Source organism: Nicotiana sylvestris, chromosome 9 (assembly GCF_000393655.2).
Source record: "Nicotiana sylvestris chromosome 9, ASM39365v2, whole genome shotgun sequence".
NCBI lineage: Eukaryota > Viridiplantae > Streptophyta > Magnoliopsida > Solanales > Solanaceae > Nicotiana > Nicotiana sylvestris.
The window spans coordinates 57,371,960-57,392,378 of record NC_091065.1 but is presented as its reverse complement, the minus strand read 5'-3'; the positions used below and the strand labels follow the sequence as shown (position 1 = coordinate 57,392,378).

The following is a 20,419-nucleotide window of genomic DNA, read 5'->3' as shown; positions in this document are numbered from 1 at the left end:
GAAAGGGCCCCGCACCGGCGGTGTCCTGATCCTAAGCATCCTGATATCCCCCGGTGAGTATGGAGGGACTAGATTAAGGCCACTCAGGGCATTAATTTCCTTAAAGGCCTCATCTTGACCATGACAAGCTTCGGGTTCAGGACCTTCGGAGTCACCAGCAGTGGGTTCACTAGCGCGGAATGTGCCATTTCCGACTTGAGACTCGAGGATTGTCCCCGAGCCCTTCGCGAAGGCCTCTTCAACATTGGTCTGGTCTAAATCGGCCACTGTCGATTCGGTGGCCTCCTGCCTGATAGTTAGCGGAGAATCTTTGCCTCGTATTGCTATTTATACCAAAGGGCATGCACCATCATCCTCGGTACAAGGAGTTGCCATAACATCCGAAGTCGAGACTGTGGCGTCCTTCTTCCTCTTCTTACCCTTGCTGGGTTTAGAGGTGTCCTCTTCACCAGCAGGGGTCGGCCTCATCGACACTCCATCCCCGAGGCCTGTACAAGTATGATGCATCAAACAAAAGGATACTCATAAGGGAACATAGTAAAATTAACGATAAGAGGCATATCGTGGCTTTTGGCCTGCCACCGCATTCTGGCCAAATCACGCAAAGAACACTCAACATAAGGAAATTTGGAGTCCAACTGTCTAATCCATATTGATAGGTTTTGAACTGCGCCAGGGTACCAAACAATGTCTGTACAATCAAAAGAAGATCATTTTTCAAAAGGGGATAAAAGGGCAATAAAACATGCTCGAGGTAGGGGCACTTACGCTGCATATTCCATTCCTCCGGGAATGGCATCAGATTGGCTGGGATTATGTCTGAGGTCCTCACTCAAACGAACCGGATCATTCACCCCCAATCCTTGTCCTCATCAATGCTAGAAAAGAATGTCCTCATAGATCGGGGATGAAGCTTGATCAAACTACGAAAGAGACGCGAGCTATATAGTCTGATCAAGTGATTGATAGTGAAGGACATACCCTCGACTTGGTTAGAAAAATATCGAAGCATATAGACTATCCTCCAGAATGAAGGATAAATTTGGCCAAGCATCACCCAGTACTCACGACAGAAGTCGACGATCACCAGGTCTATCGACGGAGAAGAATGGTCCGAAGAATCTACGGGACCTAAAGTAAAGGGGTATGTAAATACACTGAGAAAGCAAGCCTTATGGTCTACTATGCTTTCAGCAGGTCTGGGAATCTCAACTAACACTACTGACCCCCATTGGCAGTCTTCCTTCACTCTATCTATATTGGTCACCACACTAAATGTATCGAGACACATGCTCGCATCGGGCTAGTGTAGCGGGAGGATTCTCGACGGAAAAATCGGATACAAAATCGAATTTGGTAGGGGTACATTATTCGACAGTTGGGGGTACTTTTGCTTTACCCCTAGATGGTCGAGACGAAGAAGCAGTGCCCTCTTTCGGAGGCACTGTTTTAGAGGTCCTAGCCATGGCTATAAAAAGGTTCTGAGAAAGGAAACGAAGAGGCAAACACAGAAAAAAAGAGGAATGTAGGAGATGGTGAACTTATCTCTATGGGATTGAAGATGCTATAAAAGTGTGAATAACAAAGCAATTGAAGCATTTATATAGGGTGTATGGGCAGCGTTTGTGAAGCAGAAGGGCCGAACCAGTAGCGATTCATGGGCTTCTCGATGGTCGCATTCATAGCGACTCCTGCGTGGCTTTTAAGTCATAGGATTTAAAGCTTTGATGGACTGACACCATGGTAGTAAGTATCCAATAGGCGAGAATTCAAGATTGTTTCTTATCATTTTAATTTAAGAAACGTGGGGACTATCTGTATACTGCAAAAATCAGAGGGTCCGATTTTGTGACCGCTAAGGCACATCGTAAATACCGCCCCCAGAAGGCTCGAATTTCAGCTCGTGGCTCGACCCCGAGGGTTCTCAATGATCAACCTCGAGGCAATGCAAATTAGCAGCTATGATGGACTAACGGGAAGTTCCCAAGGCACATGACTAAAGCTGACCAAGACTGTTAGGCTAGTTCAAACCCGTACCGTGGCATTAAATGGTTGTACCAGCCATATGTCTTTGTAATAAATGCACTTGTACTATGTTGGGACTCCCTGGTATATAAAGGGTACCCTTGTCATTTTGTAGATATCTCATTTACAACATTCAATCCAAGAACATTCTCTCTACTTTCTTACTTAAACATATTCTCTTGATTTCATTACTTACATTTATTGCTTACATTTGTTGTGTTCTATTTATTTTTCTTTATTTATTGCTCATTATTGACCATAAAGATCTTTCATCAAAGCTCTCAATACTGTTAGCCCTTCATCGGTTGCCCATAGCTTAGTGTCGAGCTCGACCCCGAGGTCTTGTATAGTCACGCTCGAGGCCCCGATTCTCAGCCCCTCGGTGTGCTTAAACGTATTGTTTTCAAGTTCTTATCTTATTTCCTAGTCTTATACTTAGCATCTATTGCCTAACAACTAGCATAAAAATAGATCACGTATTTTTAGAACCACAAAATCAAATATAATTGTAATTACCATTTTCAAGGTAAACAACCCTCAGCAGTGCACAATGTAATTTTATGTTGGACCGGGTCGTATGCCTCAACATTTCCTATAAAATGCCCTCATGGAATCGTGCGTAATATTTGTCAAGAAGCTAGTGTATATGTGGGTTTTTCCCAGATTTGAATTAATCCACTATATCTATATATCTGCTCCAGTTAAGGAGGGAATTTGCTAGTTGAGAGCTTGAGTTAATTGTAAAGAAGGGAATTATACCACGTATTTTATACTTGTTTATTTTATTTATTTACTCTGCCTCATATTTATTTGCCTTTTTGTTGTACCTAATATTATTGGACAACTAGTAAGTGTCGAAGTAGACCCCTCGTCACTACTTCTTCGAGATTAGACTAGATACTTACTGGGTATGTATTTTTTCATACTCTTACTACACTTGCCATACATTTTATTGTACAGGCACATGTATATCTAGTGGTCTTGTCTGCGTAGCGGCGTGGTTAATACGGGGACTTAGGTGAGCTGCATCTTATGTGATAATCTGAAGTCAGCAGAGTCTCTTTCGGAGTATTTGTATTTCCTTTTCTGTCCAAATTTGTGTTCCGGGCAGTTATTTTATTTTATTTTATTTTATTCCCTAGTAAATTCTCATGCACTTGTAACACCGGGTTCTGGGATGATTATGGGATATTCAGTATTGAAATTGTTAAAAACATTATTATTTACTCTATAAAGTTCATTTTACTAGTTAAATTGAAGGAAATTTATGAATTCAAAAATATTAAAATGAGAATTTAATTACCTATTTAGTGTTGGCTTGCCTGACAGTAGTGTCCGGCGTTATCACGACCTTAAACGGATTTTGGGTAACATCAGCGCCCCAAACAGTGTTAGGCACTGTAGTTTTGGCACCTTGCACTGTATGTTTGGCACCCCGGACGGTGCCAACGTTATTTATCCGAGCTATTTTTACTTCTTCCTCAATTTTGGGATGTTTTCACTTATTTAAAAGCCCTACCTCATTCCCCCACACCCCAAACACGAAAACCTACTCTAGAAAGGGGATCTCTCAAGAAACTAATGTTACACCCCATGTTTTTGTATGTGGAAGTATGCCATAAGTAAATTGATATAAACTCAGAAATGAGATGTTACTTCCCGCATTTTCGTACGTTAAAGTTTCGTCGTAAGTTAATCGACGTAAGTTCAGGGATGAGATTATTTTGAGATTTTAAGTATTATGCTATTTCAAACAAGTGATAAGTAAATTCATGAAGATGAGAGGGTGAGAAAATCAAAGAAAATGAATTTCGTCGAAGTTTGACATATTGGGATAAAATATGGTCTAAGCTATAATAACCCGTATTTATGGACTTGTGCCATACAAGGTACTACATGACCATGATAATAAGGTGTATAAGGTATGTTAAAAGTGAGTAGTATTTTAAGTAAGTTGAGATAATTCTTAACTATGTGGGTAATTGGTTAATTATTAGATACTGGGAGATTACCTAGTTAATTAAGGAATTGTTGGGTGATTAATTAGAGAAATTGGATAAGATTAGACCCCCTCCCCACACGTGGAAGCAAGCCACCCAAGATATATGACTCTTAAGTCATTATGGGTTATGTGGCAAGATTAAGGATTAAGGGTATGTAGTTAAGCCACCACACGGAGTGGGGCCCACACTCATTCAAATATAAGGTTTTCTAATTCAAAGGGAGGTACATATCTTTCAACAATTCATAGCAAAGACTCTAAAGTACGGTGCAATCTTAAGCAACGTGAGATTTTGCAATTTTAAGGGAGTACGATGCAATCTTTCTCAAGAAACTCATACGGATTCTCCCTTACTTCGATCCGCAATTACGTGATTTGTCGCAATTGACATGTATTAGAGAGATTGTCAAGAGAATCGGCTTAGGTATGTTAAGGATATTCCTTCTTTCCTTTTGGCATGATCTATACGACATAAATGGAACAAGCAAATGCACAACTTCCATAAATGACTCTATTCATAGAAGTATTAGAGGTGCCTATGTTCTTGAATTCCCATGTGTCTTATTATTACATATTCTGTACATGGGTCTCAAAAAAATACGTAAGTTGAAAAAAGTTTACTTCATCATATTACTCAAAGACATAATGGTCTTATGATATTCCGAGAAATTTTATTGACATACTTCTCATGCATTATATTCATTTATACATGTACATTGATCCATGACCAGATGGCATTATTTATGCGTATATATATATATATATATATATATATATATATATATAAAGGATATGGGAAAAGGTTACGGCATTATATACATACCACCACCTGATCAGCTGGTATATGTTGATGATTTTGCCCACAGTGACCGAGATGATATGATGGGATGCCCTCAAAGGCTTGATGATGTTATGAACACATGTACCTATGCACGACATGACATTAATATGCATATGCATGACACTATAAGTATTTCATGATTTACAGAGTTATCCAGACTTACAGGTTGAGTCATTTACTCCATATTTCTTCCATTTCTTTTATATACTTATTTATGTACCTTACATACTTGGTACATTATTTTTACTAACGTCCTTTTGTTGTGGATACTGCATTCATGCCTCCAGGTACAGATAATCAGTTTGACGAACCCTCATGTTAGAGTGCAACCGAGTCTATGATTTATCATGTTAGAATTTTGCTACAGACTTATGGGTAGGCCAACACCCTATCCCATTTGATGGAAAGTACTCTCTGAGGCTTTGTAGATAGAGGTTCATTTTGTACAGTATGTCAGAGGCCTTGACGGACCATATGTATTCATCTTTTAAGAAATATGGTTAATTGATACATTGCTTTCCCACTTATAGTTATATATTACGAGTTGTGTCCATGTTGGCCCAGTTATCAATGATAGTACGATAAGAAAGATATGTTATGTTGGTACACAGTTGAGTAAGGCACCGGGTGCCCGTCGTGACCCTTCGGTTGGGGTCGTGACACCCAACATACCCAAGGTCCCTCCATCATCCAAGGTAAGTTCTAACGATAATTCTAAGTTAATTTCAATTCTCCAACATCTTAATAACATGGGTAAATCCTTCCAATTATTATATATTCGATCGAGACACCATTGTTGAGAAGGAAACCCTAGAACTCGAATTCAAGAGTGTACTTCGAAAAGGTAATGCTTCTACTCCCTAGTCATTATAACTATGAATTGATGAGTTTTGGTAGAATAGTCAATGGGTTTGATAAAGAGAACCATAAGAACTATGCTAGGGTTTTGGATTGTTGACTTATGATTGTTGTAAACATTTGGGTGATGAGAAATGGTGTTAGTTACATGTATTTTAAATTGTAGAATCACCTGGAAGTAGTAGAATGAGAACTTATTAAAGAAAAGACCAATTCATATGGACTATGAGGCTTTACGGCCATAAGATGTTTGATAAAGTGCGTAAGTGACTAAATCATGAGAATTAATGCTAATAATGGTTCCTCTTGATATATATTGCTATAGATTATCATTAAAAGAGGCGACGAAACATTGTGATACGCTTAAAAGTCAGACTCAAGGTATGTGAGGCTAACTCTCTATATTTGGGAATGCTAATGATTCTCCCTACACTATGTTTCTTTTACAATATTATTAATTGCCTCCGAAATATAGTTAAGCCTAGTTCCTTGAATAGTTGCAGAACTTCTATTCTCTAGCTTCATAACTCGTTCATGACTTTCATTCTGAACTTTTTGAGCTCAGCGCATATTCAATATAGACTTGGGTTTGATGCCCACTAGTCTTAGTATAGATTACTCAGCATGTCATACACAATTGATGTTTCAGTGTTCATAATTAGTTCAAGAATACATGTCACAGTCTAGTCTTATTCAGTATTCCAGTATTATGTAACTCAGTGTGATTCAGTATTTCAGTATCATGTATTGCAGTATGATTCTCAATTCCTGATTTCAAATCCTTGAAGGTTGAACACTTGTATTTGGGCCCGAGACTGTAGTTTATGCTTTATGCATGTTTGGGTTTGAGGCCGTAGTTTATGTTTTATTCATGTTTGGGCCTGAGGCCGTAGTTAATGTTTTATGCATTATTGGGCCTGAGGTCGTAGTTATGTATGCATATACTTAGGCCTGAGGTTGTATCTTATGCATATATATATTGGGCCTGAGGTCATAGTTTATTCAGATAAACAGGTTGTTCATCATTCAGAAAAGGGAGTATTCATACCCTTACTTTCTTTGTTCAGTTTAGTTATCAGTTATCACTTATCCGTTATCAGTTATCAGTTATCATTTCAGTTATCAGTTATCAGCTATCAATTATCATTTCAATTTTAGTTTCAATAGTTGTCATTTTAGTTATTAATTATCAATTCTCAATTATCAGCTCAGTGTTAGTTTTAGCATTTATAGTTCTTTCTTTTAGTTTCTTTGCATACCATTGTAATTCAAATGTACTGACGTCCCTTTTGCTCGGGACATGCATCTAAGGATGCAAGTAATGATTTACAGGTTGACGATTCAGAGCGGTAGGACTCTCGTACCAGTTGTTTGGTGATCCCAGTTCTTTCGGGGAATTATAATTATCTTACCGTCTTCTGTATTTTCAGACAGTCAATGTTTTCAGTAGTTCATTAGAGGTTTTATAGACTAGGGTAACAGTTAGATAGAGTCACAAACTTTTCATGTTAAGCAATGTTGGTTACAGATACATTTCAGACTTGTATTAGTATTTTCACACTTTGATTTATATCATTCAGACTTTCAGTATATCAGCATGTGATAGCTTATCTTCTGCATTCAGTATGTTATGATATCACATATGTCGCACCCCCTTTTTCCCCTTTCATATCCGAAAATCAAGTTTTTGGCATTCTGGCATGGTACAACTCTTTTCCTTTTGGGAAAGGGGTTTGCAATTTGGAAGAGTTGCCACCTAAAGATTTAAGGTGCATTAGGACACCTATAGGGTTCATTTTTTAACTATGTTTGATAACCAAAGATAGGGTAAGGGGTTAAAATTATCCCGAGGGGAAGGTGTTAGGCACCCCTCAGGATCCACTAGTGTGGTTCCCGGCCAGACAGTTTTTTGTGAATTTGTACAATTAGAAAATCGGCAAGTATTGGCTCAAATAGTAGGGGATTTATGTTTGAATACACATATGTAAGAAAACAACTAAGAAGAGGCGAAATTTGAAAAGAGTTACAATTTAAACATACTTGAGAATGTAAAAAAAAGGGGGGGGGGGTCCTAGGTTTGTTTATAATATGGATCACGTCAATGCAATACCTGGTATGACACTCCTCAAAAGAGGGGCTACACGTGGTATTAATGCACCTGTCATCATATCCATATCTACCCTTTCCCACCCAGTGGAGGTAATTAAAGCGAAGATTGGTCTCGACTCTTATTGCATGCTGTTACCCGTCCCTTCCTATCAGTCTCGGAGGAATTTAAGACTTTTATCCTATAAGGAGGTTCTAGGCAGACCCTCAGGTTTAAAGTCAAAATACTAAGGCGACTTACAAAACAAGTACGATTGCATTTAAAGGGGGGAAAACACATAAAACAAGCAGAAGGCTCAGTTATACCTCCACAGATAATGCACACAGACAGCATGACTTATACCCAGTTAAAGTCTGAATTTGAAAATCCTAAAGCAGGGTTTTTAAGTTGTTGCAGCAGAACCAGATTTATTACATGACTCAGATAAGAAGTCCGAATTAGGCTTGCATGCTGGTTATAACAGTTGATAATTAAACAAAGGCACTTTCAGTTTTATTTAAGTTATTACCTAAGGCTTGCCTAGGCGCAAAGCGAGATGCAGCAGTTGTTCCAAGTCATTAAGAAAGTTTGGAGATTATTTTTATTACCTAAAACATGATGTTCTAGGTGTTTAGCACATAGAATTATTTCCAGTTGATTGTAAAAACTGAGTAAAATTGTTTTATTCCTTTTTATGCATTCATAGTTAGCCTAAGCGTGCTTAAGCAAATATAAATGAAATCCTAGAGACATGGTATCTAATGTACAGAGATGCAGAATGAAGTATATGCAGAATCCTAAGCAGGATTTCTATATCCACAAACATTACAGCGTTTAAACACGATTTCCAGAATATGCAGAGATTATATGTTTATTAGTGTTATTTTAGCCTAAAACAGGATCTCTTGGCAGTAGGAACATGATCGCAGAAAATCCCGGGTATTAACACATTTAACGCAGGATTTTCTAAGTGATATGATAGTGAAATGGACATGCTAAAAACAGTAAGTGTAAGTCCTAGGGAACATGATCTCTAATGCATGAAATGAATCCTAAACATGGTTTCTATCGTACAATTAAGACTATAAACCTAATAACATGCTTTCTACCTTTAACAACTATAGCATGCATATTTCCCATCCCTTTTCACTAGCCTACCCCATACTTGTTTACAAATTATTATAGACCATGTGATTGAATTACATAAGAAATGGAAAAATAAGAAACTACAACAGGAGGCCTGATTTTGACTTCCTCTCTGAGTTAAGTAATAAACCACCTTAGATGCCAACATTATTCCAAGCCTTTCATATATCTGGATGTGTCAGAGTTCCCTAAGGACCCCAAGGGATCCCGGGCAGTGCTCATACCCAGATTGCATAACTAAAAGTAAGTGCGGTGTGGAAGGGCCAGCTCTTATGTGTCCAGGTTCATAGGGAGCTCAAGGGTCCCAAAGCAAGGCTCACACAAGAGGGGAAGAACCTAATGATCTAAGAGTATAGTTGAAGTGTAGGAACACATATTTGAAAGAGGAGTTTGTTTTAGAAAATAGTTTTTGAAAGACTGCATGTTTGAAATGAGTTTGTAAAAATAGCTCGAGAGTTGCTTAGTGAAAACAGTTTTTGCAAGGGAAAGGGGGGTAGGAGCAACAACACACATACATAACCAGTTCAGAGAGTAGTACAGCTTTAGCAATTACAAGCAGGGGAGTAGGGGTTGGGGCCATAGAGGACCCAAATCAGAAACACATAATTAGTCATGAATTAGCGTTAATCAAATACATTAGGAGACATGCTAGTTGAGGGACATAAACAGGAACAAATAAACATGTTGATTACATTTGAACAAAGGAGGGTAGAATTTTAGACATGTTGAGTAAAGCAGTAAACAAGAAGCACAATTTAATAATATGAGCCATTAAGCTAGTGCAGAAAGAGGCAGAGATTGACAAACAAGGGAAAATATAGAGTTTAGTCTCAGAATTTAAATTAAGAACATAACAGTTGAAGAAGCAAAGTGTAGAAAAAAAGTAAAGCAATCAGAGTTCCACAATCTAGCTTTGCATTTCAGCCGGCTAGAAAAAGTAGTAGCACAAGCAGTAGTAGAGAAAGAGAGAGTTTTAGTGTGTAAGTGTGTGTTCTGAACTAAATTATTCGTGTCTTGTTAATGAAAGACTTAAGGTATTTATATCTTTAAAAATAAGTGGAAAATAAGGTAGCAAGTAAATATTTAACACAAATATGGAAGTAATCACAATTAGAAGCAATTAATACAAGTACTACCCCTTAATCAGGGAGCTACAGCTCAAACAGATACTAGAGGGATAATTAAGGAAAGAGAATCAGTTTGAAAAGGGTTGATCTTTACCATTTAAGGGGTAATAAAAGTATAGGGCATATAATTGAGTCTAAGTACATAATATACTTAATTTAGGGAAAGGATTCAGCAGGGGTGAAACATCACAGCAAATAAAGGAAGGGAATCAATCAATTTAAGCAAGCGAGTAACATTAGGGATTCATAAGAAAACCTTGCAATCAAAAGGTAACTTAAGAAAATCCGGATCAATCAAAAGGGAAGTCATGATTCAGCACTTTGACATATAAATAGAAAGGAATGAACGGGCGTATCAGACATGCATGGTAAAACACATTGACAAAAGGAGCAAACTAGATGAACATAAACATACTGAATTGCCATGAATAGGCTAAGGACTATTCAAAGCATGGTAATCAACAAGGTCAAGCAGTCATGGCTCACACATAGAACCAAAGTGAAGAAACCAATCTAACACATAGCAACAGGTAGAGGAGATCAGACCAACACAAGAAAAATAAGTAGAGGAAGTCCTTAAAAACTCACAGTAACAAGTGATAAAAGTTTTAGGAAATTAGGGTTTTAACAAAAACAGTAAGAACTCAGAATCAGTCAAGACAAACAAAGGAGAGGATTTAACTATGAAGAACTCAATCGAAATAGGCATAAATACAAAAAGATAGTTTCATAACAATGGATGAAACCAAAGATACTTAGGGTTTTAACACGATGAACCAGGTAGAAGAAAAACATAAACAAATCATTTAAACATAGTAAAATCATAAAACAACACTGAAAATCGGAGAAGAGATCATTTAAAAGAGGTTAAGAAAACCCTAATAGTTGAAAACGAAAATTCGCTTTAAAAATCGGAAAACCTTTGAGAAAAACACTTAAGAGGTTCATAACATACACAGATCTAAAAGAAAATCGGAAAGCCTTTAAAGTTAGGGTTTCGGAGAACCCAGAAAAATGAGAAAGACTTTTAAAAGTTACCGATCTAGACGGAAAAGCCATGGATCTGACTCGAACGACCATGGATGGCCGGAAAAAGGCCAGAGATAGAAGTTGAGTCAGGCCTGGACTAGATCTCTTCGATATCTTTCCATGAAATCACGAAAACAGGCAACTAGGAGACATAGGAAACCGGTATACATCTCAAACAGCCATGGGAGTCCATGAATTGAGTGAGGATTGAAGGGGATTAGGGGTGATTTGAGTGGCGGCGGCTAGGGTTTGAGTGGGGTTGCAGAGAGGATTGGAGAGGAAGGGGATTCAAGGCAGCGGGTTGGTGGAAATGAATTCGGTTAAGGGGGTCGTTTGGGTTTATTTTAGGCAAGTGGAATGGTGGTCGTTGATCTGAATGATCAACGACCTAGATCAAATGGGGTAGGTGGGGATCCGGATTTGGGTAGGGCTTAAAAGGGTTAGGGTCGGGTTTAATTAGAAATTAGGTCGGGGAATTGGGTATTAATTTGGGTTAGATTTGTAAGACAATTTGGCTAAAATTTAAATAGCCATTTTTCCCTTTTTAATTTATAAAAAATAGTAAATGGTTTCTGAAAATTAATTTCAAAAGCTAAAATGATTTATAACATATAATTAACAATTTAAAAAATACAGGACCTAGTTTTATGAATATAAAGCATAATTAAACCTTAAAAGGGCTAATATTGCAATTATGTGCAATTTAGCTTTAAAAATACTAAATGAAAATTTTAATAATATGTAAAAATTACTTTAGCTATATTTTGGCATAAATATAGAAATACAATAGAAGAATTATCAAAACAATAATTTTGGAAATAATTATTGGGATTTTATGGATAAAAGGGGAGAAAATAAATCAATTTAAACCTTTAAAAATTATGGAAAAATAATAAAACACTTGGACATGTTTATATATGCATATATATATATATGCTATTTTAAAGTTATTTTGCATATTAAAAATATATAGGGAAAATTGGGTATCAACAACTGCCCCTCTTTACCCGAGAAGGATGAAAGAGTTGTCGGGTAAAGATATGATGGCCAATTTTGACCGAGTGAAAGGGGTTGAAGAGGTTTGGATGCACCTTGGCTTCTGAGCTGCATACAAATCCTTGGTTTTATAGGAATCAGGTCGTATGTAGTTCAGGATCCATCGGCGGAGTATACCGATGAAGACGATTTCAAGAACGGACGCAATATCTAAGATTGGGTGAGTGATAGGTTTACGGGAATGGTTAGGTTTGAGATGGATGCAGAAACTGGAGCGGAATCGCTCCTGCCGGGATGGTCGTTGCTCGCCTGTTTACCTGCAATTAGAAACAATACAAGCATATATTGTGCATAAATTTAAACATGATGCAAATTCCCGTCGGACCATGAATGTTGTCTTTGGACGATGGGGGATGGAATCCTCAGACCATGACGTCCTGGGCCATGAAGCATATGATAAAGGATTCTCAAGCCATGAAATGATGTTCTCGGGCTATAAGGATGGTGCCTCCGAACCATGACGCCTTTGAATAATGATATGCAAAAGATTGAAAGAGATCCTCAGGCCATGACATTGTGTTCTCGGGCTATGAAGATGATGCCTCTGAATGATGATGCCTTCGGATGAGTTCGTAATATTTTAGCCCATAAAATATGCAGTAGCATGATGCGGACAAGACAGAGCTTAGTCTTGCGAATTGAAGAGTAGAGCTTATCTCATAAAAAAAGCGAGACAAATAGTGCTTGAGATAATGCTTAGTTTCGAAGAAAAATGGGAGGCATAGCTTAGCCTTGTGCAGAAATGTAGATGGAGACAATGTTTAGTCTTGGAAGGCAAAATAGTAGCCTTATGCAAGAATGCAGATGAGACAACGCTTAGTCTCTGAAGGCAGAATGGTAGCCTTATGTAAATTGGAAGGCAGAATAGTAGCCTTATGCAATACAGATACAGATGGAGACAGCGTTTAGTCTCGGAAGGCAGAATGGTATCCTTATGCAAATTGGAAGGTAGAATGGTAACCCTATGCAAATTGAAAGGCATAATAGTAGCCTTATGCAAATCGAAAGGCAGAATGGTAGCCTTATGCAAGAATGCAGATGGAGGTAGAGCTTAACCTCGGAAGGCAGAATGGTAGCCTTATGCAAGAACGTAGAGGGAGATAGCGTTTAGTCTCGGAAGGCAGAATGCTAGCCTTATGCAAGAATGCAAATGGAGGTGGAGCTTAACCTCAGAAGGCAGAATGGTTTCCTTATACAAGAATGCAGAGGGAGACAGCATTTAGTCTCAGAAGGCAGAATGGTAGCCTTATGCAGAGATAAGAATGCAGATGGAGACAATGTTTAGTCTCGGAAGGCAGAATGATAGCCTAATGCAAGAATGCAGATGGAGGTAGAGCTTAACCTCGGAAGGCAGAATGGTAGCCTTATGCAGAGATAAGAATGCAGAGATAAGAATGCAGATAGAGAAAACGTTTAGTCTCGGAAGGCAGAATGGTAGCCTTATACAAGAATGCAGAGGGAGACAACGTTTAGTCTCGGAAGGCAAAATAGTAGCCTTATTCAAGAAATAAAATAGCAAATAACAGTAGAATTTTCTTAGCTGATAGCAGATTGCAGCATTATGATTACGGGGAGCATTGTGACATACGAGACATCACAGGTGTGTGCTGGTGGAAAATATTGGCAAGTGTAATGGTTTGGAGAGTCGTATTCTTGAACAATGTTTGTTTTATGGGCATATAGTATGTTTAATGATTTCGCAATCCTAGTGCCTGCATCCAAAGAAAAATCGTGAGTTTTGCAAGGGGAAAGGTTAGTTCGTATCCCCGCTAGCTTTGCTTGACTCGTTCGGCTTCGACCTGGTGATATCGTTTGTATCATTGGGGTAGAATTCAGTTTAAATAATAATCATGCATGAAAAGTATGACATAGATATATGTAAAAAACGGTTAGATGAACCGACGACTGTGACGTGGTTCGGGACATTGCAACCTCTCTTGCTACGGAATTTTGAGGGTCCTCCTCAAAATATTGCCCCAATTTGATGGTTGACGTTTTTGACCGCTACTCGTGCGATGATCGGCTGAAATTACTTCGGAATTTTGAGGGTCCTTCTCAAAATTCTGCCCCAGTTTCAAATTGCGGGGGAAATGAATTTTTTTATTGAATTGTGACCGAACCCATAGGGCTACCTATGTATCCCCTCTTAAACGGGAATCAGGCCAGGCGTAGTTCAATTTACATCATATAATGAAAGCATAAAGATTACACATATTAGCACTTGACTGCATCTGAATTGATTGGCTTTGGCCAGACTTCTCCTTCCATTTCTGCAAGTATAAGGGCCCCTTCTGTTAAAACCCGGTGAACCATGTATGGACCCTGCCAGTTGGGAGAGAACTTCCCTTTGGCTTCATTTTGATGCGGAAAAGTTTTCTCTAACACCAACTGCCCCAGTGTGAACTATATTGGCTTGACTCTTTTGTTTAAGGCTCTGGACATTCTGTTCGGATAGAGTTGACCATGGCAAACTACATTCATTCTCTTTCCATATATAAGGGCTAGTTGCTCATAACGGCTCTTTACCCACTCTGTGTCATTGAGCTCAGCTTCCTGTATGATCCTTAGGAAAGGAATTTCTACCTCAGCGGGAATGACAGCCTCTGTTCTGTAAACCAGTATATAAGGGGTTGCCCCGATTGATGTGCGGAGTGTGGTGCGACACCCCAATAGAGCAACTGATAACCTCTCGTGCCACTATTTATGCTTCTCTATCATTTTCCTCAATATCTTCTTGATATTCTTGTTGGCGGCTTCTACAGCTCCATTCATTTGAGGCTTGTAGGTTGTGGAGTTCTTGTGTCTGATCTTGAAAGTTTCACACATAGCTTTTATCAAGTAGATGTTGAGGTTGGAGCCATTGTCAGTAATGATTGACTTTGGAATCCCGAATTGACAAACAATGTAGTCGCGGACAAAGTCTGCCATGACTTTATTAGTCACTGCTCTGTAAGATGCTACTTCAACCCATTTGGTGAAATAGTCGATGGCTACTAGGATAAACCTGTGTCTGTTGGAAGCGGCAGGCTCGATTGGTCCAATAACGTCCATTCCCCAGGCGGCGAATGACCATTGTGAGCTTATTGTGTGAAGCTCGCTTGGAGGTACCTTTATCATGTATGAATGTATCTGACAACGGTGGCATTTCCGAACATACTGGATGCAGTCCGTTTCCATAGTCATCCAAAAATAACCAGCCCGGAGTATCTTTTTTGCTAAGACAAAACCATTCATATGTGGACCGCATGTCCCACTATGAATTTCCTCTAGTAGCCTGGATTCTTCCTTTGCATTGACACATCTTAATAATCCCAAATCAGGAGTCCTCCTGTACAGGATTCCTGCACTGTGAAAGAAATTTTTGGACAATCTCCGAAGTGTGCATTTCTGAGTAGGATTAGCAAGCTCTGGGTACTCTACTTTTGCCAAATATTCCTTGATATCATGAAACCAAGGCTTTCCGTCTACTTCTTCTTCAACATGGGCACAGTAAGCTGGCCGATTATGGATTCTCACCGGAATGGGATCGATGAAATTTTTGTCTGGATGTTGTATCATAGATGATAGGGTGGCCAATGCATCGGCGAACTCATTCTGGATTCTTGGAACATGGTGGAATTCCGTCTTTGTGAACCTCTTTCTTAATTCCTATACATGATGCAGATACGGGAGTATCTTAGAGTTCTTGGTAGTCCATTCTCCTTGTACCTGATGTATAAGTAAGTTTGAATATCCAATCATTAGGAGATGTTGAACGTTCATGTTAATGACCATTTTGAGCCCTAAGATGCAGGCTTCATATTCGGCCATATTGTTGGTACAGGGGAACTTGAGTTTGGCAGACACCGGATAATGCTAGTAGGTTTCTGATATTAGGACTGCTCCTATGCCAACTTCTTTGAAGTTTGCCGCTCCATCGAAGAACATTCTCCAACCGTCAGAGGATTCTGCAATGTCTTCTCCTATGAATGATACCTCTTCATCAGGAAAAAAAAAGTTTTCAATTGTTCGTATCCTCCATCCACGGGGTTTTCAGCAAGGTGGTCCGCCAGTGCCTGTCCTTTGACCGCTTTCTGAGTTACGTAAACAATGTCGAACTCACTCAACAGGATTTTCCACTTGTCTAGCTTGCCAGTGGGCATGGGCTTCTGAAAGATGTACTTCAAAGGATCCATTCTCGATATGAGATATGCAGTATAGGCACAGAAGTAATGTCTCAGCTTCTGAGCTACCCAAGTCAAAGCATAACCTGTGTGTTCCAATAGAGAATATCAGGCCTTGTACGGGGTGAACTTCTTACTTAGATAATAGATGGCTTGCTCCTTCCTCCCCGTTTCATCATGCTGCCCCAGACTGTAACCAAAAACTTCATCCAACACTGCAAAGTAGAGTAGTAAGGGTCTACCCGGCTCGGGCGGGACTAAGACTAGTGGTGTTGATAGATACTCTTTAATTTTGTGGAAGTTCTTTTCGCAGTCATCGGTCCATTTGGTAGAGGCATCCTTCTTCAACATCTTAAAGATTGGCTCACAGATAACTGTAGACTGTGTTATGAATCGGCTGATGTAGTTAAGCCTTCTAAGAAACTCATCATATCCTTCTTGTTTTTGGCGGTGACAGTTTCTGGATAGATTTGACTTTCAATGGATCTAGTTGTTCCTCGGGGACTCACAATAAACCCAAGTAGTTTCCCAACAGGAACCCCAAATGCGCACTTTGCGGGGTTTAGTTTCAGGTTATATCTCCGCAGTCTATTGAAGAACTTTCTCAGATCTTCCATGTGGTCAGTGGCCTTCTTGGATTTGATAATAACATCATCCACATATACCTCTATCTCCTTGTGTATCATATCATGGAAAATGGTAGTCATGGCCCTCATGTAGGTGGCTCCTACGTTCTTCTGGCCGAATGGCATCATCCTGTAGCAGTACATTCCCCACGGCGTAATGGATGCCGTTTTCTCAGCGTTTACCTCATCCATCCAGATCTGATAATAACCAGCAAAGCAATCTATGAATGACAGTAACTCATGCTTGGCGCAATTGTCAATTAGTATTATATATTTGGCAAAGGGAAGTCGTCTTTCAGACTGGCCCAGTTGAGATACCGGTAGTCGACACAGACTCTGACCTTCCCATCCTTCTTTGGTACTGGCACAATGTTGGCTAACCATGTCGGATATTCTACTACCCGGAGAACCTTAGATTTGACCTGCTTGGTGACTTCTTCCTTGATTTTCAAACTCATATTCGGCTTGAACTTTCTGAGCTTTTGCTTTACCGGCGGACATATTGGATCAGTTGGCTGTTTATGGGCTACAATGGACGCACTCAGACCCGCCATGTCATCATACAACCAGGCGAATATGTCCTCATACTCTTTTAGAAATTCTATATTCTTTCTTCTCTAATGGCGATAGGTGAATGCTGATTCATGTTTCCTTGATGTTTTCTGCATCTCTCAGGTTGAAAATCTCGGTCTCGTCCAGGTTGGACTTAGGTCTATTCTCAAAGTTCTCAACTTCTTTGACAATCTCGTTAGGTATGTCATCTTCCTCTGAATCTATGTCCGTTTGTTGCGTTGTCTCATTGCATGTCACAATCATTGGTTTATCAAGACAAGTAATAGTAATGTTGTATAAGTAAAGTAATTAGAGAAAACGATAATGAGTGTTGATTCATAAGAAAAGTTAAAATGCTTTGATAAATTGCATAATAGTTTTGAACATTGAAGATCTTATTGCGGGAATTGAAAATGCAAAAAGAAAATCATTTAGTAAGAACAATGAATAATGCTTGTTTTAGCCTTGCTACCGCGAGGCACGCCGGCGTTTGGTTGTCCTGATGGTCCAATTATTGAAATGTGCACATCTGCTCACAGCTTGTATGGAAGGGCCTTCCTCCCCCTCCTCCTCGAGAATAACACAACAGTCCACATCACTGTCCTCTAGAAACAAGTTCCTCATTGCCACAAGTGCTTCTTCTTCATCTGACCCACCAATAATATCAGCCTGTTGGAAGGTCTGCTCCAGATATGGTATTGGCTAATCTAATGGATAGTAAGGACCGTGCCATGGTGGCGACCAGTTATTGAATTCTTCCCAGTTGTATTCATATCCCAAACCGAAGGTGGTGCCATGTTTCTTGACTTTTATGGGTTTAGAGATTCCCTGGAGGTTCTTGCCAAGCCACTTGCTAGGTTTGTACTAATTCCAACTTAGTATACTTTCAATTTTGTGATCCCACCATTTGTCTTTGTCAACAGTATTGACTTGCTCAATGTGGTGGTAAGTTTCTCCACCCAACTTCCTTCTTCCTTCGATCGCTGGAATAGTCTGGCGACTATATATAGGGTTGCTATTATCGTCGTGAATGATCATTTCCTGGTGATTCTATTCGAACTTTACTGCCTGATGCAGCGTTGATGCTATGGCCCCGACCGCATGAATCCATTGCCGTCCCAGCAGCAAGTTGTAAGATGCTGGTACATCTATCACCTAGAAATCGACCTCGAACCATGTTGGTCCCATCTGTAAGCATAGAATAATCTTACCAATAGTGGACCTCTGAGAACCATCAAAGGCTTTCACATTGATTGCTCTGTCTTTTATCTTATGCAGCCCTTTACCCAGCTTCTTGAGTGTTACAAGCGAACAAATGTTAAGACCGGAACCTCCATCGATCATGATTCTGGTGAAGAAATAATCCTTGCATTGTACGGTGATGTGTAGTGATTTTTTATGCCTCAACCCTTCAAGTGGCAGCTCGTCCTCATGAAAGGTGATCTTACGGCCCTCCAGCACTTGTCCTACCATGTTAGCCATTTCCCTGCCAGTGATGTTACTTGGTACGTATGCTTCACTTAGCACTTTTAACAGAGCATTCTTGTGCGCCTCAGAATTTTGCAGCAAAGAGAGAATGGATATTTATGCTGGCATCTTGTTTAACTGGTCGATGACTAAATATTCCTCAGCCTGTATCTTCCTCCAAAGGTCGTCCGGACCTGTCTCAATAAGGGGCGGATGATTCGAAATCTGTTTGCTTGATTCAGCTAGGTGTTCAGGGGTATAGACTCTATCAGTTCCTGTCATATCCTGTGCAGCGACAGTTTCTTCGAACCTGACCTTGCCTTTCCTTCTTGCCTCGGCTGTGTAGTCCCAGGGTATAGCATTTGTATGGAATGGTGTCATGGTTGACATAGCCACTAGGATCAGCGTGGCTATCCTTACTTCGAGTGGACCATGTGCCTTGGGCGGCAAGACTACAACCTCAAATGGTGCGGGTGCATTTGCCGGAGACACGAACTCAACCTTAATTGGTGACGGTGTCTTTACAAATGGCACTACTTCAAACTCAAGTGGTACAGACATATTCACCTCAGCATCCTCAGACAATTGGATCTGGACTACGATTGGATTGAGAGTAATTGTTGGTTTCTTTGGGTCATCACCTTCTACGATCAACCTGATTAATCCCTCGGGATCCCAGTCATCTTCTATTTAAATCATGTGAATACCTCCACCCTTATGGTCTGGCAGAGGGTTGTTGCGGACATTTGGAGCGGGTTCTTTTGCCATAATGATCTTGTTGTCAATCAAAGACTGGATCTTGTATTTCAAGGAACGGCATTCATCGATGGTGTGCCCTTTCATGCCGGAGTGGTATGCACTGGACTTGTTTGGGTTAATCCACTGAGAAGGATTCTCAGGGGTTGCAGCAGGGATAGGGGTGACATAACTAGTAGCTTTGAGTCTCTCGTATAGCTGGTTGATGGGTTCGGCGATGGCAGTATAATGTTTTGGAGGTCTGCAATCAAAATTAGGTCGAGGTCAAAGGAAGTTTTGGCGTGCAGGGGGTGATTGACAGTGGGATGGTTGAGCATGATAAGATTGGTAGACATGAGCATGTTGGGAGTATTTGGGTGAAATAGATTGATATGTAGGAGGTGGAGATGACTGATAAGTTGGTGGCTGAGCTTAGTATGAGGGTGAGGGTGCTTGGTAATTTGGGTTCGTTTGGTATGTAAGTGGAGGTATTGGATATGTTTGGTATTTACTGGGAGATTTGGTCTTCTGTGTAACCATCACGGTGCCTACATCCCTTTTCTTGGACACACCATCGGACTGTAAAGTCTTATTCGTAGCTTGCAAGGCCTCGAAATTTGTAACCATACCACTTTTGATACCTTCTTTAATTATTTCACCCAATTAGATAATGTCGGAAAACTTGTGGTTCTCAATCATCATCAGC

The 20,419-nt window shown here is 39.7% G+C and overlaps 1 protein-coding gene across 1 annotated transcript; it reads right to left on the bottom strand.

Moving 5' to 3' along the window:
• Window positions 1-327: 327 nt before the first annotated feature.
• Window positions 328-18,993, bottom strand: LOC138877616 (uncharacterized). Its single transcript, XM_070157241.1, has 6 exons — window positions 18,679-18,993; window positions 18,049-18,192; window positions 17,301-17,576; window positions 16,999-17,157; window positions 1,400-1,481; window positions 328-488 (listed from the first exon to the last, which is right to left on the bottom strand). The coding sequence occupies exons 1-6, from the start codon at window positions 18,991-18,993 to the stop codon at window positions 328-330; spliced, it is 1,137 nt and encodes a 378-aa protein (XP_070013342.1).
• Window positions 18,994-20,419: the final 1,426 nt, after the last annotated feature.

What these genes read in the sequence shown, in the direction of transcription:
- LOC138877616 (XM_070157241.1), bottom strand. Translation starts at nt 18,993, where the DNA reads ATGGCTAACATGGTAGGACAAGTGCTGGAGGGCCGTAAGATCACCTTT. An exon ending in AAGGCCCTTCCATACAAGCT is followed by an intron (nt 17,577 to 18,048) that starts GTGAGCAGATGT and finishes TATCGCCATTAG; the next exon opens with AGAAGAAAGAATATAGAATT. An exon ending in TGATACACAAGGAGATAGAG is followed by an intron (nt 1,482 to 16,998) that starts GTATATGTGGAT and finishes TTCCTTTCTCAG; the next exon opens with AACCTTTTTATAGCCATGGC.